This window comes from Narcine bancroftii, chromosome 3, assembly GCF_036971445.1.
Source record: "Narcine bancroftii isolate sNarBan1 chromosome 3, sNarBan1.hap1, whole genome shotgun sequence".
Classification (NCBI taxonomy): Eukaryota; Metazoa; Chordata; class Chondrichthyes; order Torpediniformes; family Narcinidae; genus Narcine; species Narcine bancroftii.
In genome coordinates, this window is record NC_091471.1 from 193,042,003 (window position 1) to 193,059,844 (window position 17,842).

The window sequence follows — 17,842 nt, forward strand, 5'->3', positions numbered from 1 at the left end:
GATACCCGTGACTGTTTTGTTGCTGGGAATGTGAATACTGTAAAGGCCACATCACACTCATGAGTGGTGCATGTGCACAGATGCATTAATGTATTGTTAAGTATGGCAGTAAGCATTGCATAATTACAAGAAGAAAGTTAGCTGTAAATTGAGTCTTCCGAGTGCTTTACTTTTTCCTTCCATTAACAAAAGGGACACAACAGCAAGGTTATTAATTTGTGCTTGCATCTGTTATTGGAGAGAGAGAGAGTGTGAGAGAGAATGTGTGTGTGTGTGTGTGTGTGTGTGTGTGTGTGTGTGTGTGTGTGTGTGTGTGTGTGTGTGTGTAAGCATGAGCGTGCACTCACACTTTCACAGTCATTTCCATCAACTTCAAAGACCAATGTTGATTTTCTCATCTAAGATTACAAGAGAGCCCTTACCCCAGTAATTCCTTGTTAGAAGAACATTTTCTGTTGTATTGTACAAATTACATAATGATGGGAAAGATAACAATGTAATAAAGTCAACTCGTATCATTCTACAACTTGATTGTCAGCAAAAATAAAATTCTAACAGGAAAAGGAAGATGGAAAAATAAATCGAGACCTTTAGAACTGGGAAAGAGCAAGGTAGTAAAAATGTTAACTTCAGATCAATGTTCCAACTTGATTCTAACCTGCTGACTTTTCATTTAAAGTACACAAGACTCTAGATGAGGCAATCTACAGAAAAAACAAACCCACCCAAACTGCTCGAAGTATCTATGGTGGGAAATGGACAGTCAATATTTTGATTATTTAAAACTTTATTTATTCATTCAAAATACAGATAGTAAATAACATATACAACAATAAACCATAAACATGAACGTTATATTTTATCAAAAAAAAAGAAAAGAAAAGAATCCCCCCCTTCACCCAACTCTCCTAAGGAGAGCCATAAAGAATGGAAAAAAAATTAAGAAAAAATTAAACATACATATTGAGATCTAATCAACGTAAATCAAAATGTAAATATTCTGAATATATCAACCACTTACTAATAAAAAAACTATAGTTATCGCGTAAAGCATGTAATTTTTTCCATTATTAAACAATATTTCATCTCATTATGCCATCTATTAATATCAATCATATTTGTATCTTTCCACGTACTAGCAATACATTTTTTCGCTACAGATAATGCTAAATGTACAAAAGCAAGTTGAAATTTATCTAATCCCAAACCTTTCAGAGGTTGGAAACTGCCCAATAAAAATATTGTCGAATCTTAAGGTATTTTAATCTTATACAGGTATTCTAAAAACAATTGAATTTTCTTCCAAAAAAAATTGCATATATATACATGACCAGACAGCATGGAAAAAAGTTCCAACAGAATTACCACATCTAAAACACAAATCTGATTCATGAAAACCATACTTTTTTAGTTTTTCAGGTGTTAAGTATAATTGATGTAAAAAATTATAATTAATCATTGCATAGCGTGCATTTATCAGTCCAGTTACACTATCATAACAAATATCTGACCAATCATCCTCGGAAAAAATAAAACCAATATCCACTTCCCCTTTACCTTTGAATTTATCCCAACCCTTTTTATCCATACCATCCTGTAATATTTGATACATAGATGAAATATAACCCTTCTCTGGTACCTTCATATTGCATACATGGAAAAATATTCATCTTAATTGTATTTATCCCACCCAATAAGTTAATAGTCATTTCAGGTAAAAGCATATCTCTACCAAACACATGTTTTACCAAAGATCGAATTTGATAATAAAGAAACAAAGAGTTCTTTCTTATCAATACCATAACTGTCCCTCATCTGATTAAAAGATAAAAATTTACCTTCTTTAAAACAATCTCCCAAATTTTCCACACCTTTAAGTCTCCAATGTAATAAACTTCAATTGTGTATTGAAAAAGAAATAAGTTGATTATTATATAACGGAGACAAAACCGATAATTCACCCCTAGAACCTATCATTTTCTTTTTCTTTGTCCATAACTTCATTAAATGTTTTAATATAGGCACATTATGTTGCTATAACAAATTTATATTCCATCTAAAAAAATTGATGTATTTCAAATTCAGAAATATTTGCCATCTCAATTTTGGCCCAACTAGGGGGCCATTCCAAATCCATCAATGAACTAATAAATTTAAATTAGGCTGCTTCATAATAATTTCAAAAATGTGGTAAACGTAGTCCCCCTAATTCATATTTCCAAGTTAATTTATTCAAGGCTACTCTTGAAAATTTACCTCTCCACAAAAACTCCCTAACCATTTTTTTCAAATCTCAAAAAAAATATTATCAAGTAAATACAGAATAGATTGAAACAAATATTGCATACGTGGAAAATTATTCATCTTAATTGTATTTATCCTACCCAATAAGTTAATAGTAAATCTTTCCATTTAATCAAATCGGTTTTAATTTTTTTCATTAACAGAACATAATTTAATTTATATAAAGATTGATAATTAACATTCAAAATTATACCCAAATACTTAATTTGATCAGTCCATTTCAAATTAAGAATATTCTTATAAGCTGAATAATCTCCTTCACTTACTGGTAATATTTCACTTTTTTCCCAATTAACTTTATATCCAGAAAGACGTCCATATTGTATCAGACACTCCTTCAAGTGTAAAATTGATTGAGCTGGATTTGTTAAATACACCAATACATCATCAGCAAATAAATTAATTTTATACTCCTCATCTAAAACTTTCATACCCTGTATCAGTGTATTTTGTCTTATCAGCTGTGCCAAAGGTTCGATCACTAACGCAAAGCTGGTGATAAAGGACAACCTTGACAAGTTGATCGAGTCAATTTAAACGGTTGTGAAATCAATCCATTCGTCAATACTCTAGCTACCGGTTTACTATATAAAGCCTTAATCCAAACAATAAAGATAGGACCAAACTTAAATTTCTCCAGAAATTTATCCGTACCATCCTGTAATATTTGATACATAGATTAAATAATCATCGTCTTTGTCTACTTCGTCAACTGGCACTTCACGGAAACTAACCAGTGGAATGGAGGTAAAACTGAACAAGTGTGTTTGACAGAAAAATGACAAAAGGAAGATCACTATCACCTATGGCAGCGATAATTTATTGTAGTGAGATCAGCATGTGCACACACCAGGGATTAGGATTGCAGAAGGCAGCTCTTTCCATGCTGCAGAATTCATGTTAAGGAGCTCAGCCATCTTTATCCCTCTGACAGCAGTGCTTACACCAGCTGAGAAAAGCATTACAGGTGCTGATTGAGTGAATGGGAAGCTGAGGGAGCCAGTTGGACAGGCAGCATTCATGGAGAGAAATGGTCAGTTAATGCTTCAGGTCAGGACCCTTTATGGTGCTGGCAGAAGCTGCAGTTACTGGACCTGTCGAATCCTGTGGTCAAAAAACGTCAACTCTCTTAGGCTGAGTTCAAATATGCTCAATTTTATTCTACCATTACTGTTTTTTACTCCCTCATGGTCATGTGCAACATGCCACCTATTAGAGTCAATAACCAATCTATATTATTCTGCAAAGCATAGTAGTCAATAACCAAACTATATTATTTATCACTTTGTCATCCCTCCCTTATCAAATAAAAGGATCATCAAATAAATGAATAATGTTTAAACAAATTTTGGTACTGATTATTTTCAATATCAATATCAACTTCAATTTCCAAATCACATATTTTCCTGGATGATTTACACAATACAATTTTCCAAACCATAAAATACAAAGTCCTCCTTCTGATCAATATAGGATTGCACTGAGTTTACATTCAGGCCTATATGTAATACAGCCATTGTCTGTGCCATCTCCCTACTCAGTAGAGGTTCCCCTCATTCCTCTATGACAACAAATTTTACCATCATGTTAGGTGGTGTAATGGTACCCTGGACATCCACCTGCACCTCTGCTGTAAAGCATCCAATTGTTTGAAGCGGCTTTGATGAGGTGCATCAAAACAATTTTTTCTCACATATTCTGGTTGTATATTTTATCTTTTTCTTTTTCATTTCCTCCCACAATACTCTGTCTATGATGTTGGTATCACTCCCACTGTCCACCATGATGTCAACCTTCACACCTCCAATCACTATTGGCACCTTTGCATTTGCATGTTTATTGTTAATAGCAAAGGCATATCTTGTCGCACTTTGTTTTTCCAGATCGTCATCACGTGTATATTCACATTTACATGAACCCTTTTCAACATGACGTAAATTTTGTTCACCCCTCGGCCTATGTCTGCCTCTCATCCCCCTTCTTCCTCCACAATTATTGTATGTCCGGGTTTACCTCTTGCCTGGGGTGAGGCTCTGCATGTTTTGGCCAAATGGCTCTTTCTACCACAGCTTCTGCACACTTGACCCCTGGCCGGACTGCACAAATTCTTGCCAAAATGTCCGATATTGCCACATCGATAACATTCATGACCATGTTCCAAATAACTAGTGTGCTTACCATCTTCCTGTCCTTTGCTTATGGTGGTAAATATCTTATGAACATGATCAGAATATGTCCCATCACATCCAGCTGGGGGACCATCCAATTTCATAATTTGAAACCGAGTTTCCACTGTTTCATGTGATGCTGCCATCGTCAATGTTTCTGCCAGTGTGAGTGTTGCACCTTTCTCCAACAACTTACTTCTCAAGTATTTGGATGTACAACTTTTTACCATCTGATCTCGAATCTGGTTTTCCAAATCTGCTCCAACCTTCCGCTGCCTTCCTGAGTCGTGTGACCAATTGAGCAATGTTTTTCGTGGCCCTCTGTTTGATCTGTTGAAAGACATGGCGTTGGAATGTGGCATTTGATTCCACAACAAAATGCTTTTTCAAGGTGTTAACAGCCCTGTTATAATCAGCTTTGTTCCCCATGTTGGCCAGTGTCTTGAAAATCTCCCGTCTGGCAGCTGCAGCCATATACAAGAGTAGAGCTCTCCTCCATGTGAGCTCTGCTGGCATCGCCCCATCGACATACAGTCCCAAGCTGTTCTCATATGAACTGAACTCCTTGCACTAAGCCACTAACTCTGCTTGCTTCTCCAGTCGGGTCTAATGGAGAAAAACCTTTAATTCCTGTGGCTTCATTTCCTCCAAATGCTATATTTTCTCCTGTGTATCAAAAATATCAAGAATCTCAGTTCATCCTCATTGCCAATGTTGAATCCTGAGGTCAAATAAAATCAACACTCTTAGGTTGAGTTTAAATATGCTCAGTTTTATTCCACCATTACTGTTTTTTACTCCCTCATGGTCCTGGGCAACATGCCAGCCATTACAATGGATAACCAATCTATATTATCCTGCAAGGCATTATAGTTGATAACTGAACTATATTATTTATCATGATGACAGGACCCAGCCGTCATACATAATCAGTGGCTGTGACAGTCATTTGTTTTCTCTCTGGTCACCACAGAGTTCCTTTTTGTTTCTCTTATTTCAAGTGAACCATTAGGCAGCCAGTCCTCTCCTCTTGTATGAATCACAAGGGCTTTGACTAGGCTGAACTAAGCACTCACAACCCGTCTTCCAAATGGGGGTTTTCCACAAGCTTGCCAGCTTGTCCTGTTCCAGTCCCAGCTATTGCTGCTGACTGTAAAACTGCAGAACTGATTTTTTTTCTCTCTCTCTCTCTCTCTCAGAGAAAAGCCTGTTTGACTCCCTCCCTCTCTGCTTGTAAAAACCACATGATTCTCTTAGAATAGCAAGCAACACTCCCAGACAGCCAGTGGCTTCGAACCTACTTCTCTGACTTCTTCCATCTGATGCTTTTCAAAACAGCAATTCATTAGTAAAGTCTCTTGCGAATTCTCCAAATCTTTTGCAAAGGCTTTTGGAGCCAGCCTGTCTGGCTTGAGCAGACCTCCAATATTTTAAATGAGATATGTTTTGAAATGTTTGTATGTGACCTACACTAAAAAACCTGCCCCAATTTATCTCCCCAAAGCATATCTATAATCTGTCGCACGAGGTCTCGTTCGCGCCTTCAGCATGGCTATGCACATCCTGCAGTTTTTGACAGCGAGATCACATCTGACAAGTACTGGAGTCAATCAAGCATGTTTGGGCGGGAAGCCAATTATGAATGGGAGCCCATTTGACAAGTACAGGAGCCTAACCTTTTATCCGGAATTCTAAAAACTGTCAACCTCCAAAAATCAACACTTTTTTGGATGATAATGACACATAAGTAACATTAATTTCACATAGTAAATTCTCCATTTTCAGGCAGAAACCCCCCCCCCCCCCCAGTACCTGTCTCTTGCCCCATCATCCTCACCCCCGTGGGCACCCTCTCTTATCTTCAGTGGAAAGGTCTTTCAACCCCCAGCACCTGGTGGGAGTGAAGCAGGTGATGGCTGACTCAATGTGGGAGCAATGGCTATCTTCCTTACCCATAATCCCCTGCACAGCTGGAACCGCTCTGGCACTGGCAGAACAGTTCCAGCTGCGTGGGGATTATGGGTAACAAATATAACCATTGCTTCTGCATTGAGCCATCACCACGATCCAGTGAGGCACTCTGTAAACTCTGGGCTCGGCAGCACTACCTCTGCTGCTGTGTCGGGGGTTAGATGGGGGGGGGGGGATTGACGGATAGTGCTGCACTGCTGTGGTGTGCCTAAGGTCCGGCCCGACGAGCTGGTGGAGCACCTGAAAGCTGCTAGTGCTCAGCTCCACCACCCCGATAGGCCGCTCCTCCTGCAGCAATGCACCTCATGTCCAGCCTTCTACCCAACTAGGCCACTGGCTCCAAGAAGCCAATGATCACTGCCTTTTTGGCCAAGCTCCGGAGCCATCCCATCACCTCCAACCTCCATTTGACGACACTCTGGTAGAGAACTTCTTGTATATGGTACACGTCGCATCCCATCCTGTGCTCAGCCTGGCCTTGAGCACAAAATAGTCTGGCACGAGCCCTTAGGGGAGAGGTCTTGGTAAGGGATGTAGAGACAGCTGGGAGGGGTTGGGGGGGGCGACGGATGGCCGGGGGAGGGGGGCAGGGGCTAGGTGCGAAGCATTTGCTTAAAGGGACTGAAATCAAAATGATTTTGAGATCCGGAAGATTCTGAACAACAGCAGGTGTCCGGTCCCAATGATCCTGGAAAAAAGGTTAGGCACCTGTAGTGGAATCAGTTGGCAAGGCATTTAGGGTCTTTGTGATAACGATATTATGTATTCTGTAGCCTGGGGGTACTGTGATTAATTTGAGATGATCAGAGCAGAAGTGATAACTGATTCTAATTTCCCGTCTGGCTTAAAATTTGCGTTCTCTGGAAGCTGTGCTGGTTTTCTCATAATTTATATTTCTAGATAGGCTATAAACACAAACACCTACACCCCTGTCGGTTTGATTAATCCAATCAACATGCAGATTAAAATAATTTATAATCAATACATAAATATGCAGATTATGCCAGGGTTATGGACACTCGACACCACTACATACATCCCATATTGTTAAGTTTAAGAGTCCGACATAAGTATATACAGAGGTTCATTCCTATCATTGCAAAACTAGTTTCCTCCCTCTCTGCACTCTTTCTTATTACTGTTATGTAATTTTAATGCCATTCATTACAATTCTGTGGCGTTATGGTTAGCATATTGAGATGTTCTTGTGTATTTTCTGGCTGACAGATGAAGTCAATGTATGGACGCCTGCAAAAATGGTGCCCTTTTGCTACACAGGGATGGTATGTGCCATGCTCTCACAGTGGGGTATTCTCCTATGAAAGATCAAAGAGTGCCGTCTGCTGGGCAATTCTATTTCTCAACTCAGCATTCAACATTTCATTCTCTGTTGTAAACTTTTTGTCTCTCTATATTATTATTTTATTTTAATTATTTACTTCAGTTGCTGCATCCATGAACATTTCCCCATTATTTATTCTAAGTTCCAATGTGGCTTTCCGACAAATTCTCCATGTTCACGGCATCTACATAACATGGGAATCAAGATAGAATCAAATGGACTAAATGCTCACACTCCAACACAACCTCAGCAATTGGAAATTGTGGTGACCAGCAGTCGACTGTTCTTAAGTTGGTGAACATCGAAACAGTGATGAGTTTAGCCTCAACGAGTATTGAGCTTCAGAGAGATTTCTGCAACAATATTATCTAATTTATAATTTTGAGAATGGTGCAAAGTCTGATGCTAATGGGAGTTTGGATCCTTTTTTTTCATGTTAGGCGGGGAGGCTAGGAGATTAGGACATACCTGTTACCAGATACACTAAGTACCTGGATCTCTGACTTCAGAAGATATTTTTACAGGCTCTGTGGAATTATAGAGAATTTCTATTTATTATCACCAGGATACGTCAGAGCATAGGGATAGCACAGGGAGAAGTGTCTTCTGCATAAGACAGGGGAACTAGACTTACAGAATGACAATTGCCCAATTGACAGTTGGGTATGCATAAAGCAGTCATTAACAGTGGTGGTTCTGATCAAGGTTGAAAATAGTGGAATAAAAAGCCTACCAAAAGTAAACTACATTTAGGTGAAAGTTGGAGAGTACATTGTATTGGGGAATTTAAAAAACCCTTTCGCTGTTATAACCAGGAAACTCCTTTGGGATGGAACTTAAATCTTTTAGAATGGTCAAGTATAACTCTGACATTCATTCGAAAGAATGGAACTTATGGTCATTTTATGGATATCTCATGCACAGTAATCTTCAGATTGTTTCCTTTTTGTACAGCACTAAACAAATTAAAAAGTCAGTGGTTATTTTGAGCAATGGAGCAAGTTCAGGTACGCAAGAGCAAGAACCTTCACCTAATCAGAAATAGCATTGATGTCCTTGTAGATGACATTTAAAAAAAAAATCTATTGAGGGAAGTTTTTAATCTGATATAACAGAAGAAATTTTGTCATAGGGCCGAGAAAAGAGTGGAGAAAACACAAAGTTGAGTTTGTGAAACTCAAAACTGGTGAAAGAGTCATGATTTTATAAAAATGCACATGAAAAAGGGAAAAAGAGCATGGTTTATATTGCAAAATGCAACTCAAATGTATGTAAACTCACAAAACAATTCAATAATTTAGAAGTTAAAATTGTAGACACACATGATTTGACATTACATTGTATGGACAGTGAAGTTGTTCATCTGGATTTGCAGTTTTCTAGATTATCAGATGTTGTTTTATTAGCGTATCAACACAATTTTAATTATTTTCATAGATATTACACAGCAATGTATTTGTGAATCTACTAAGTTGAAACCAGGTAAGTTTCAACAGAATACACAATACACAAAAATGCTGACGAACTCAGCAGGTCACAGGAAGTAAAGGGTAGCCAACATTTCAGGACAGAGCCCTTCATCAAGGTATAAGCTAAAAGCATGCAGGCACCTGAATAAAAAGATGGGAGGGAGGAAGGGGCTGTCACATTTGTGGCCTGAAATGTGAAGTTAATAAAACATTAAACACAAGTTTTATCAGGTAAACTTCTCATTGTCTTTATTCTCCCGTTTCCTTTGTTCTCTTGCTTGCGCTCTTATCTCTCTCTCTCATACCACGCGACTTCCGGTACATCTCATACATATTCATTATCATGACATCCCTCCTTTAATCAGAAATAAACTTTACCTTCACTTACCAATATCTCTCGGAAACATACAAACATCGTAACTAACGGTAATACTATAACTCAACTACATAAAGTTTACTTCCTACAGCACTCATACATGCACTTTATGATATAAGATTAAAATACTGTCCCAAAGTTCTTATTAAAACTATGGCACAAAGTCTTCGTATTGTTTGGGCGCTTTCCGGTTTCGTTTCGGCCTGCCTGCGATATTGTCGTCGCTTCTCGGTTGTTCACTCTCGGCGTCGGAAATACTGCTCGCCACGGCTTCGGGTGATTCTGGCTTACCACCAGTTTCATGCCTCACTAGAACATTATCTCCTGGCATGATGTCTGAGTACTTGGCTCCACGTTTCGAATCTGTGTACAGCTTTGCTGCACCTTTCTTTTCAGCATCGTGGTCCCTCATCTCCTGGTCGTCTCGGATTTCCTTTATTTCTGGCATTTTTGTGCAGATTTTTCTCCCAAAAAATGCTTCTGCAGGACTTTTTCCAGTGGTTGCATGAGTCATTGCTCGATAGACAGCCACATAAGATAGCAATGCTTCTCGCCAATTTTGTCCTTCAGCGTGTGCAATCCTCAATCGTTTTTCAATGGACTGATTTTGTCTCTCTACTTCCCCGTTGGCTTGCGGCCATTTCGGAGTTACTTTATGATGGTGGATACCTGTGGTCCTCATGTATTCCGCAAATGTCTCTGAAATGAATTGTGGACCATTGTCAGAGTATAATGTAACAGGTAATCCATATCTTGCGAATATCTCTGCTAATGCTTGTATTGTTTTTTCAGTGGTTGTGGACTTCAACACCACGTACTCATAGTATCTGCTGTAGTAATCTATCACTACCATAATTGATTCACCCGTCGGTAAAGGTCCAAGAAAATCAACAGCTACGTCAATCCATGGTCCTGTTGGAAGTTGCGTACTCCGGATCGGTTCTGGCGGATTACTCCTACTTGTGATTTGACATCCGTGACAAGTTTTAACAAATTTCTCTGTGTCTTTGTCACAACTTGGCCATGATACCTTGGTCCTGAGGTTTTGCTTGGTACCAACAATACCTAGGTGTCCTTCATGCGCTAAGGATACAATCTTCGGTCTCAATCTTTGCGGTATCACCAATCTGCAACCTCTTAATACACACTGTCCGATGCAACAAAGTTCGTCTCTGATGGGAATGTAAGCCTTGTGAGTACACTTGTCCCATTGTCCACTCTGTATGCATTCTCTTACTTCCATGAGTTCTGGATCACGTTCAGATTCTCTCTCGACTTCCTTCGTAGTCACAGCTTTCGGTGTCGCCTGAATAGCTACGAAGCGTACAAAGCTCTCTGTTTCTGTTCCCAATTCTGACTTGGATTGTGGACCACCATCCTTCACCAATCTGGACAGCGGATCTGCAATGTTTGCTTTCCCTGCAATGTGGATTACTTTATATTTGTAGGGTTGTAGTCTGAGTACCCATCTCTCTATTCTGGCACATGGTTTGGATCTAGGTGCATAGATCACCTCTAATGGCTTATGATCTGTGATGAGTTCAAATTCAATGCCGTATAAATATGCATGGAACCTCTCACAGGCCCATACAAGTCCGAGTGCTTCTTTCTCTGTCTGAGAGTATCTTCTTTCCACATCTGATAACGATCTGCTGGCATAGGCAATGATTCTTGGTCCTCCATCATGCATCTGGACCAACACTGCTCCTAAACCAACTGGGCTGGCATCCGCTATGACTTTGGTTGATGCTGCCGGATCATAATATCCAAGAGTTTTTGCATCTGTCAGGCTTTGCTTCAGCGCTGTGAACGCTTTCTTCTGCTCAGATCCAAAATGAAATGGTACACCTTTCCTGGTTAGTTTCCTTAGTGGTTCTGCCACTGTAGCGAAATTAGGAATGAACTTTGCACAAAAATTGACCAATCCCAGGAAACTCCTCACCTCTGTTGCCTTCTGAGGTGCACGTGCCTCTGCAATAGCTTTCACCTTGGCCTCTGCAGGGTTTAGTCCTTCCCGTGTAAGTCTGTGTCCCATGAAGTCCATTTCTGACACACCGAACTGGCACTTGTTTCCATTCACGGTAAGGCCTGCCTCCTGTAGTCTAGATAGTACACGCCTCAACCGTTTGTCATGCTCTTCCTTCGTTGGTGCATGGACTATGATGTCGTCAGAAATGTTGGCAACTCCAGGAATGCCTTGAATCACTCGATGGATTTCATACTGGTAGATCTCCGAAGCTGCATTAATTCCAAATGATAGTCTCTTGTAACGATACAATCCACGGTGAGTCACAAATGTTGTTACATCTCGGGAACCTGGATCCAGCTCTAATTGATGATAGCCCCATTTCAGATCAATTTTTGGGAATACCTTGCTGGTAGTTAGTTCTTGAAGTATTTCCTCCACTGTTGGTATAGGGTGTTGTTGTCTAATTATAGCTTCATTGGCCATTCTCATGTCAACACATAGTCTTATGTCACCCTTTGGTTTGGGCACAATCACTACGGGACTGACCCATTGTGTCGAATGTTCCACCGGTTCAATAATGTCTTGTTCGATCAATTCTTTAATTTTGGCTTCGACTTTCCCACGAAGTCCAAACGGAGTTCGGCGCATTGGTTGTTCCTTGGGTTTGACTGTTTCATCTACCGCTAGCTTCAATTGTCGACCTTTCAGCTTTCCTACTCCTTGGAAGACTGCGGGGAATTTTTGCTTCATATCCTCGTATGACTGAATTGAATTGACACAAGCTCCAATATGAAGTATTGCGCTGTGCTTCTACTCAGCAATGGTTCTCCCCTCTCTTCTATGACCATAAACTCTGCTTCGGTGTACTTATCTCCAGCTTCAACAGTTGCAGTAAAACATCCAATGGTCTGCAATGGCTTGGTTGCTGTGTATGGATACAGTTTCTTGGAACACTTCTTTGAGGTACAGATGATCTTTTTCCTTTTCAAATTCTCCCATAAATGTCGATCAATCACATTACTGTCACTGCCTGAGTCTACAATGACCTGTACTGTCACTCCACCAATGATAACTGGGACCTTCTCATGATGTACTTCATTCAACGTAAATTGGTAACAACTCTGTCCCTCCTGGGTATCATCATCGTCACCATCTATCTGGCGAATGGTATCTTTCTTTCCAGGATACTTTCCTTTCCCCCAGGCTTTGCCTTTGAAAGTTGTACTCTTCCTCTTCTGGTCTGCATTGGACTTGCTTTTGCACTTCTTTGCAAAGTGGTCCTTACCTCCACACTTTCTGCAAACTTTGCCTTTGGCCGGGTAATATGGGTCTTTTCCAAAGTGACCTCGGTTTCCACATCGATAACACTCCACGTCCTGTGTCGACGTATATCTTGGCTGGTTATGGCGATGTGAGAGCCTCTTAATTTGCTGGCTTGAGTTGTCTTTCAGGGTCATGGTATGAAATTGCCTTTCAACAGCCTCTAATGCAGCAGCAATGGTTAAAGCATCGGTGAGTTCCAACTCACTCCCTCTTTCCAGTAGACGTCTTCTGAGTTTATCTGATCTGCAGTGCTGTATGACTTGATCCAATAATTGGTTGTCCAAATCAGCTGGCATGTAATTGCATCCAACAGCTAGCTGGCGTAGTCTCGTCACGTACTGAGCAATTGTCTGGCCATCTTCTTGTCTCGTTCTCCGAAACAAATGGCGTTGAAATGTAGCATTCGGTGTCACTACATAGTGAGCATTTAATGCATCTACTGCTTTCTGGTACTCATCCTTTCTTCCAGTATTCAAAAGTGTTTTAAATGTTTCCCGAACTGAGGGTCCAGCAGTGAAAAGAAGTAATGCCCTTCTCTGCGCTTTTTGTTCAACCGTACTGGTATCTAGAAATAGGCCACGACTGTCGGCGTAGGATTCAAATTCTTCCAGCCATGCCTTCCACTTCACACTTACAGTACTTGCATCACCCGTTGGGTCAAAATGAGCAATTCCACTATGTGTTAGAAAGTCACAGTTTGCACCAGCCATGAGGAAATATTCCAGCCCCAAAAGTACTGAGTCACGGAGAAAATTGTTATCACCTTGAAGTTGTCTGTAATCCTCTGTAATCTTGTTTAGTCTTTAATTTTCTTCAAGCTTCTTCCATATTCGTCGCCAATGTCACATTTGTGGCCCGAAATGTGAAGTTAATAAAACATTAAACACAAGTTTTATCAGGTAAACTTCTCATTGTCTTTATTCTCCTATTTCCTTTGTTCTCTTGCTTGTGCTCTTATCTCTCTCTCTCTTATACCACGTGACTTCCGGTACATCTCATACATATTCATTATCATGACAGGGGCAGGAGGAGGAGTACAGGCTAACAGGTAAGAAATGATAGGGGGGGGAGGGTAGAAGAGAAAAAAAAAGTTGAAGTGATAGGGGAGGAGCTTGCTCTCTGAATGGAGGGAAACAGGTGGGCAGCTGGAGGATAGGAGATAGAAGGATAGTGAAAGAGAGGAATTTAACCGAAGCTGAAGATCAATATTAAATGACGTCTAGTTGGAGACATTCCTGTTTAACTAAGTTTCAAGAGAGAATGGCCAACAAATATTGAGGAGCCAGATCCCCAGTAAATGGATGGGGAGCACAGGAATTGGAACTCAGGTGAATGGATGGAAGCACAGGGACTGGGGTTTTGCTGAGTGGTTGGGAATAGGGGTTCCAGATTTCAGTAAGACGATTGGGGAATATGGGAACAGGGGCTTTAGCAAGCCGATGGGGAATGCAGCAAATATCACCTGGTAGGCCAGACGCTGAACCATTAGCATTTCTAATTGTCCAGAGTGTGGTTTATCATTGCTTTACTGTACAGATTAAACAGCTAGATTCTCTTTAGAAAAGAGAATTAGAGAGCTTCTGGTGGAAGCACCTAAGATTATGAAAGTGTTAGACAAAGTAAACATGCAAAGAGTGCTTCCACACACAAAAACATTCCCAGCCATAAGGCAACAAACACGAGATTGTTACTGCTACATCAAAGTAAATAAGAACCATCTTTGTTCAAAAGTCGTTTGAATGTGGCTATCCTTATTACAGAAAACAATCAAGGCAATTGCACAGATGTTTTTGATAAGAAACCAGGCAACCATAAGGGAAAAATATATTGAAAAACAGAGATAATGCACATGAAGAGGTTGAAAGTTAACATTCCTAAAGAGAATTGGATTGAAGCCACAATTAATTAATCCAATTTGTCTGTTGAAATGTTAGAGACCCACTTTAATAATTGTCAATGATAAATCTTGTTACCATTTTCTTACCATGCGTCTGAGTGCTACTGGTATCATGCACTACCTGACACATGGCCGGGTGGTTTGCGACTAAACCAGTTCACCCACCAGGGATGCCTGGTGCAGAGGGTGGCTAGACCCCCTGCAGGATGAAAAACAAGACCTGTCAAAGGGTGGAAGAACCCTCTCGTAGGGTCAACGGTCTTCTAGCAAACACGTGCCATGAAGCACAGAAAGGACATCCCTTGCACCAAAGCTTGGTCTGGACATTCACTGCAACAGAACTTCCCCCAGCCGTCCTGGACCTCACCATGCCATTGGATCCAAAAAGGGATGTCGAGAGGGTGGGTCTGGACCTGTGCAACCCATTACTCACCTAAATCCATTCATACACACGCTGTTCCTTCCTGAGGAGTGGGGTATGCTCATATCAAACCCCACAAACTGACTGAAAGGAACTATCATCATCCAATGGGATGGACAGCCAGAAGAAAAAGAAAGCCTTGTGGCTTCTGTGACATTTAAATCTAAAATTGCACTGGAGAGTGGCAACTTTTTTGGCTATATTTAGAGAGCATACAAAACTAAGATTTTCACAGTATCTCAGTATTAATGACACTAACTTAGTGTATGTAATGGATGACTAAAAGTTAACTCAAGTTGGAGACCTACAAAAAGTTCATTACAGAAACTAATATTGACAGTGCCTTTTTGGTTTGCAGGTAAACATGGAATGTTGGCCTTCACTGCTGGGCAGGTTGAACTTAAGAGCAGGGAAAGCCACTAATGTAACAGCTTTCATGAATATAAATGTGGGAGATTATTGGAATTACTACATTGTGGTCCACTGTTAGCCAGAATCAGACACACACAAAGATAAAGACTGTACAACTGGCTTTAATCCATAAAGACTTCCACAGAGCCAGGCAGGCTGTGGCTGCAGCAACTCTTGAGTGAAGCCTCGGGAGGCCGGCGCAGGCTTATATCCCGGAGGGTGATTGACACCCAACCGGGTGGGGCTTGAACCATTCAGACCTGTTCCCTTACACTCCTGCAGGTACAGAGGTTGACCCCTTCAGTTCCTGGCCTCACTGGTCGGGTTTCAGTACCACCACATACACATTTATTTTTTTTAACTAAATGCAGATTTTAGCAATGGGAAACTTTTTGCATCGATCAGACCATACTATTCCGCATGACCATGGACGGGAGCATTTAAAGCAGATTGAATGATATAAGAATGGCTAAACAACTGCATCATTGGAAATGCAATATAAGACACTTTCGGTTGGCCATTTGCCCGGCACGTTTAGGCAATATGCGGCTGTTTTGAGGCCACCTGAATGTGCAGGAGTGCTCTTGGGGCGAGCTACGTTACCCTCCTCCGAGAGGGATAATCAGCTCAGCGGCTCCCCCAGCCACCTGAACGCAGTGGCTGAAAGCGGATGTGAAAGGGTCAGGTTGCTTGATCACAGCTGACACTGGGCAGGAGCCGGAGTGCGCTCAGAGCCGCATCCCGTGCAGTTGTGTCCTTCAGGTGGCCAGCATTGCGTTTTAAACGCTGTCACCTGAACGGCAATTTAAAGGGCCGCTTCTGCTCCTTCAGGCGCATTTAAGCGGAGAAGAAGCCTATAGTAAACATATAGGCGCAGAGTCGAGGACACATGACCCGGTAGACTTTATTTCATGGACGAACACAAATTGCCTTAAAATAGTGAACGATTTCATCTATTTTCATAAATGATCAATTTTTAGTTGGGGTTTTTATACCGGCAAATGATGCATTCCGATTAAGATCCCCTGAACGATGCAATTCCACTCCCTCGGGGTTGGTCGCCCGGCCGGGAGTTGATGAATTGGGTCCAGCCCGATCGAGGAAGGCGAGACGCGAGCAGATTTCCAAATTATTTTGCGCCTGCGGGGAGAATTTGCATTTAAAGTCAATAACAACAAAATAAACATTTTTAAAAGCCACCTGAGGTGAACAAGGCGAAGAGTTAGGACGCAAAGTGGAAGTTTGCCCTTTCCAGCTGACTCGTTCCCCGGGCGGCTCTTGATTGGCACTGCTTCTGACCTCACTCATTTAACGAGTCGCGCCTGGGCTATTTAACCCATTTGGGACGTCTGGAGCCGAGGCGGTGCCCTTTCTCCAGGTGATTCAACTCTTCTTCCCGCTCCCTGCAACTTCGGTGCCGAAGTTGTTGGGTACTTTGTCGCCGGGCCAACTGGTGAAAGCGGCAACGAATGCAGCCCCTGAATTGCGAGGTGGGGGAACGGATGGACAAAGAGGGATGTATTCGATGGAAGTACGTGGCCATCGTCCTGTGCGGGCTGCTGGTCGCGGTGGGGCTGGCCGTGGGGCTAGGAGTGGGGCTGAGCCGCCGCAACGAAGTGTGCGAGGAGTGGGTGAAGTCGACCCCCGCCAGCACCACCAGCTCCGTCACCGCCAGCCAGCCGCCAACCCAGGGCTACTGTCTCTCCAACGAGGACTCGAATGGCCCGTGGAGTAACTTTCGGCTCCCCGACTACATCAACCCAGATCACTATGACCTGGAGCTCACGCCCGACATGGAGGGTGGCGACTACACCGGAAAGGTGGTGGTGCACATCCACACCCGCCAGGCCACCAAGTACATCTGGCTGCACACCAAAGATGGCAACCTGACCGCCCAGCCCCTTCTCCGCCACAGCAACGGTTCAGCCAGCAGCACCGAGCTCGCCCTGCGTCGCTGCTTCGAGTACAAAGCCCACCAGTACCTGGTGCTGGAAGCCGAGCAGGAGTTGCTCGCCACCCCCCCTGGACACGAGTACCTGCTTATCCTGCACTTCCAGAGCAGTCTCCTGGCCTCACTGGTCGGGTTTTACAAAACCACTTACCAGGAAAACGGCGTGGTCAAGTAAGTGATTACTTTACCCTATTCCTATTTGCATGGAAATATATATTTGGGAAGAAACTCCCGATGTGA

General features: G+C 41.8%; 1 protein-coding gene across 1 annotated transcript in view; it reads left to right on the forward strand.

Annotated features, from left to right (window-relative positions):
• The first annotated feature begins 16,979 nt into the window (after positions 1-16,979).
• enpep (glutamyl aminopeptidase) overlaps positions 16,980-17,842 on the forward strand; it is a 99,588-nt gene continuing 98,725 nt past the window's right edge. Inside the window, exon 1 of the mRNA XM_069926185.1 lies at positions 16,980-17,773. Coding sequence (XP_069782286.1) covers positions 17,121-17,773 — 653 coding nt within the window. The 5' untranslated portion in view covers positions 16,980-17,120. The remainder of the gene's footprint in view (positions 17,774-17,842) is intronic.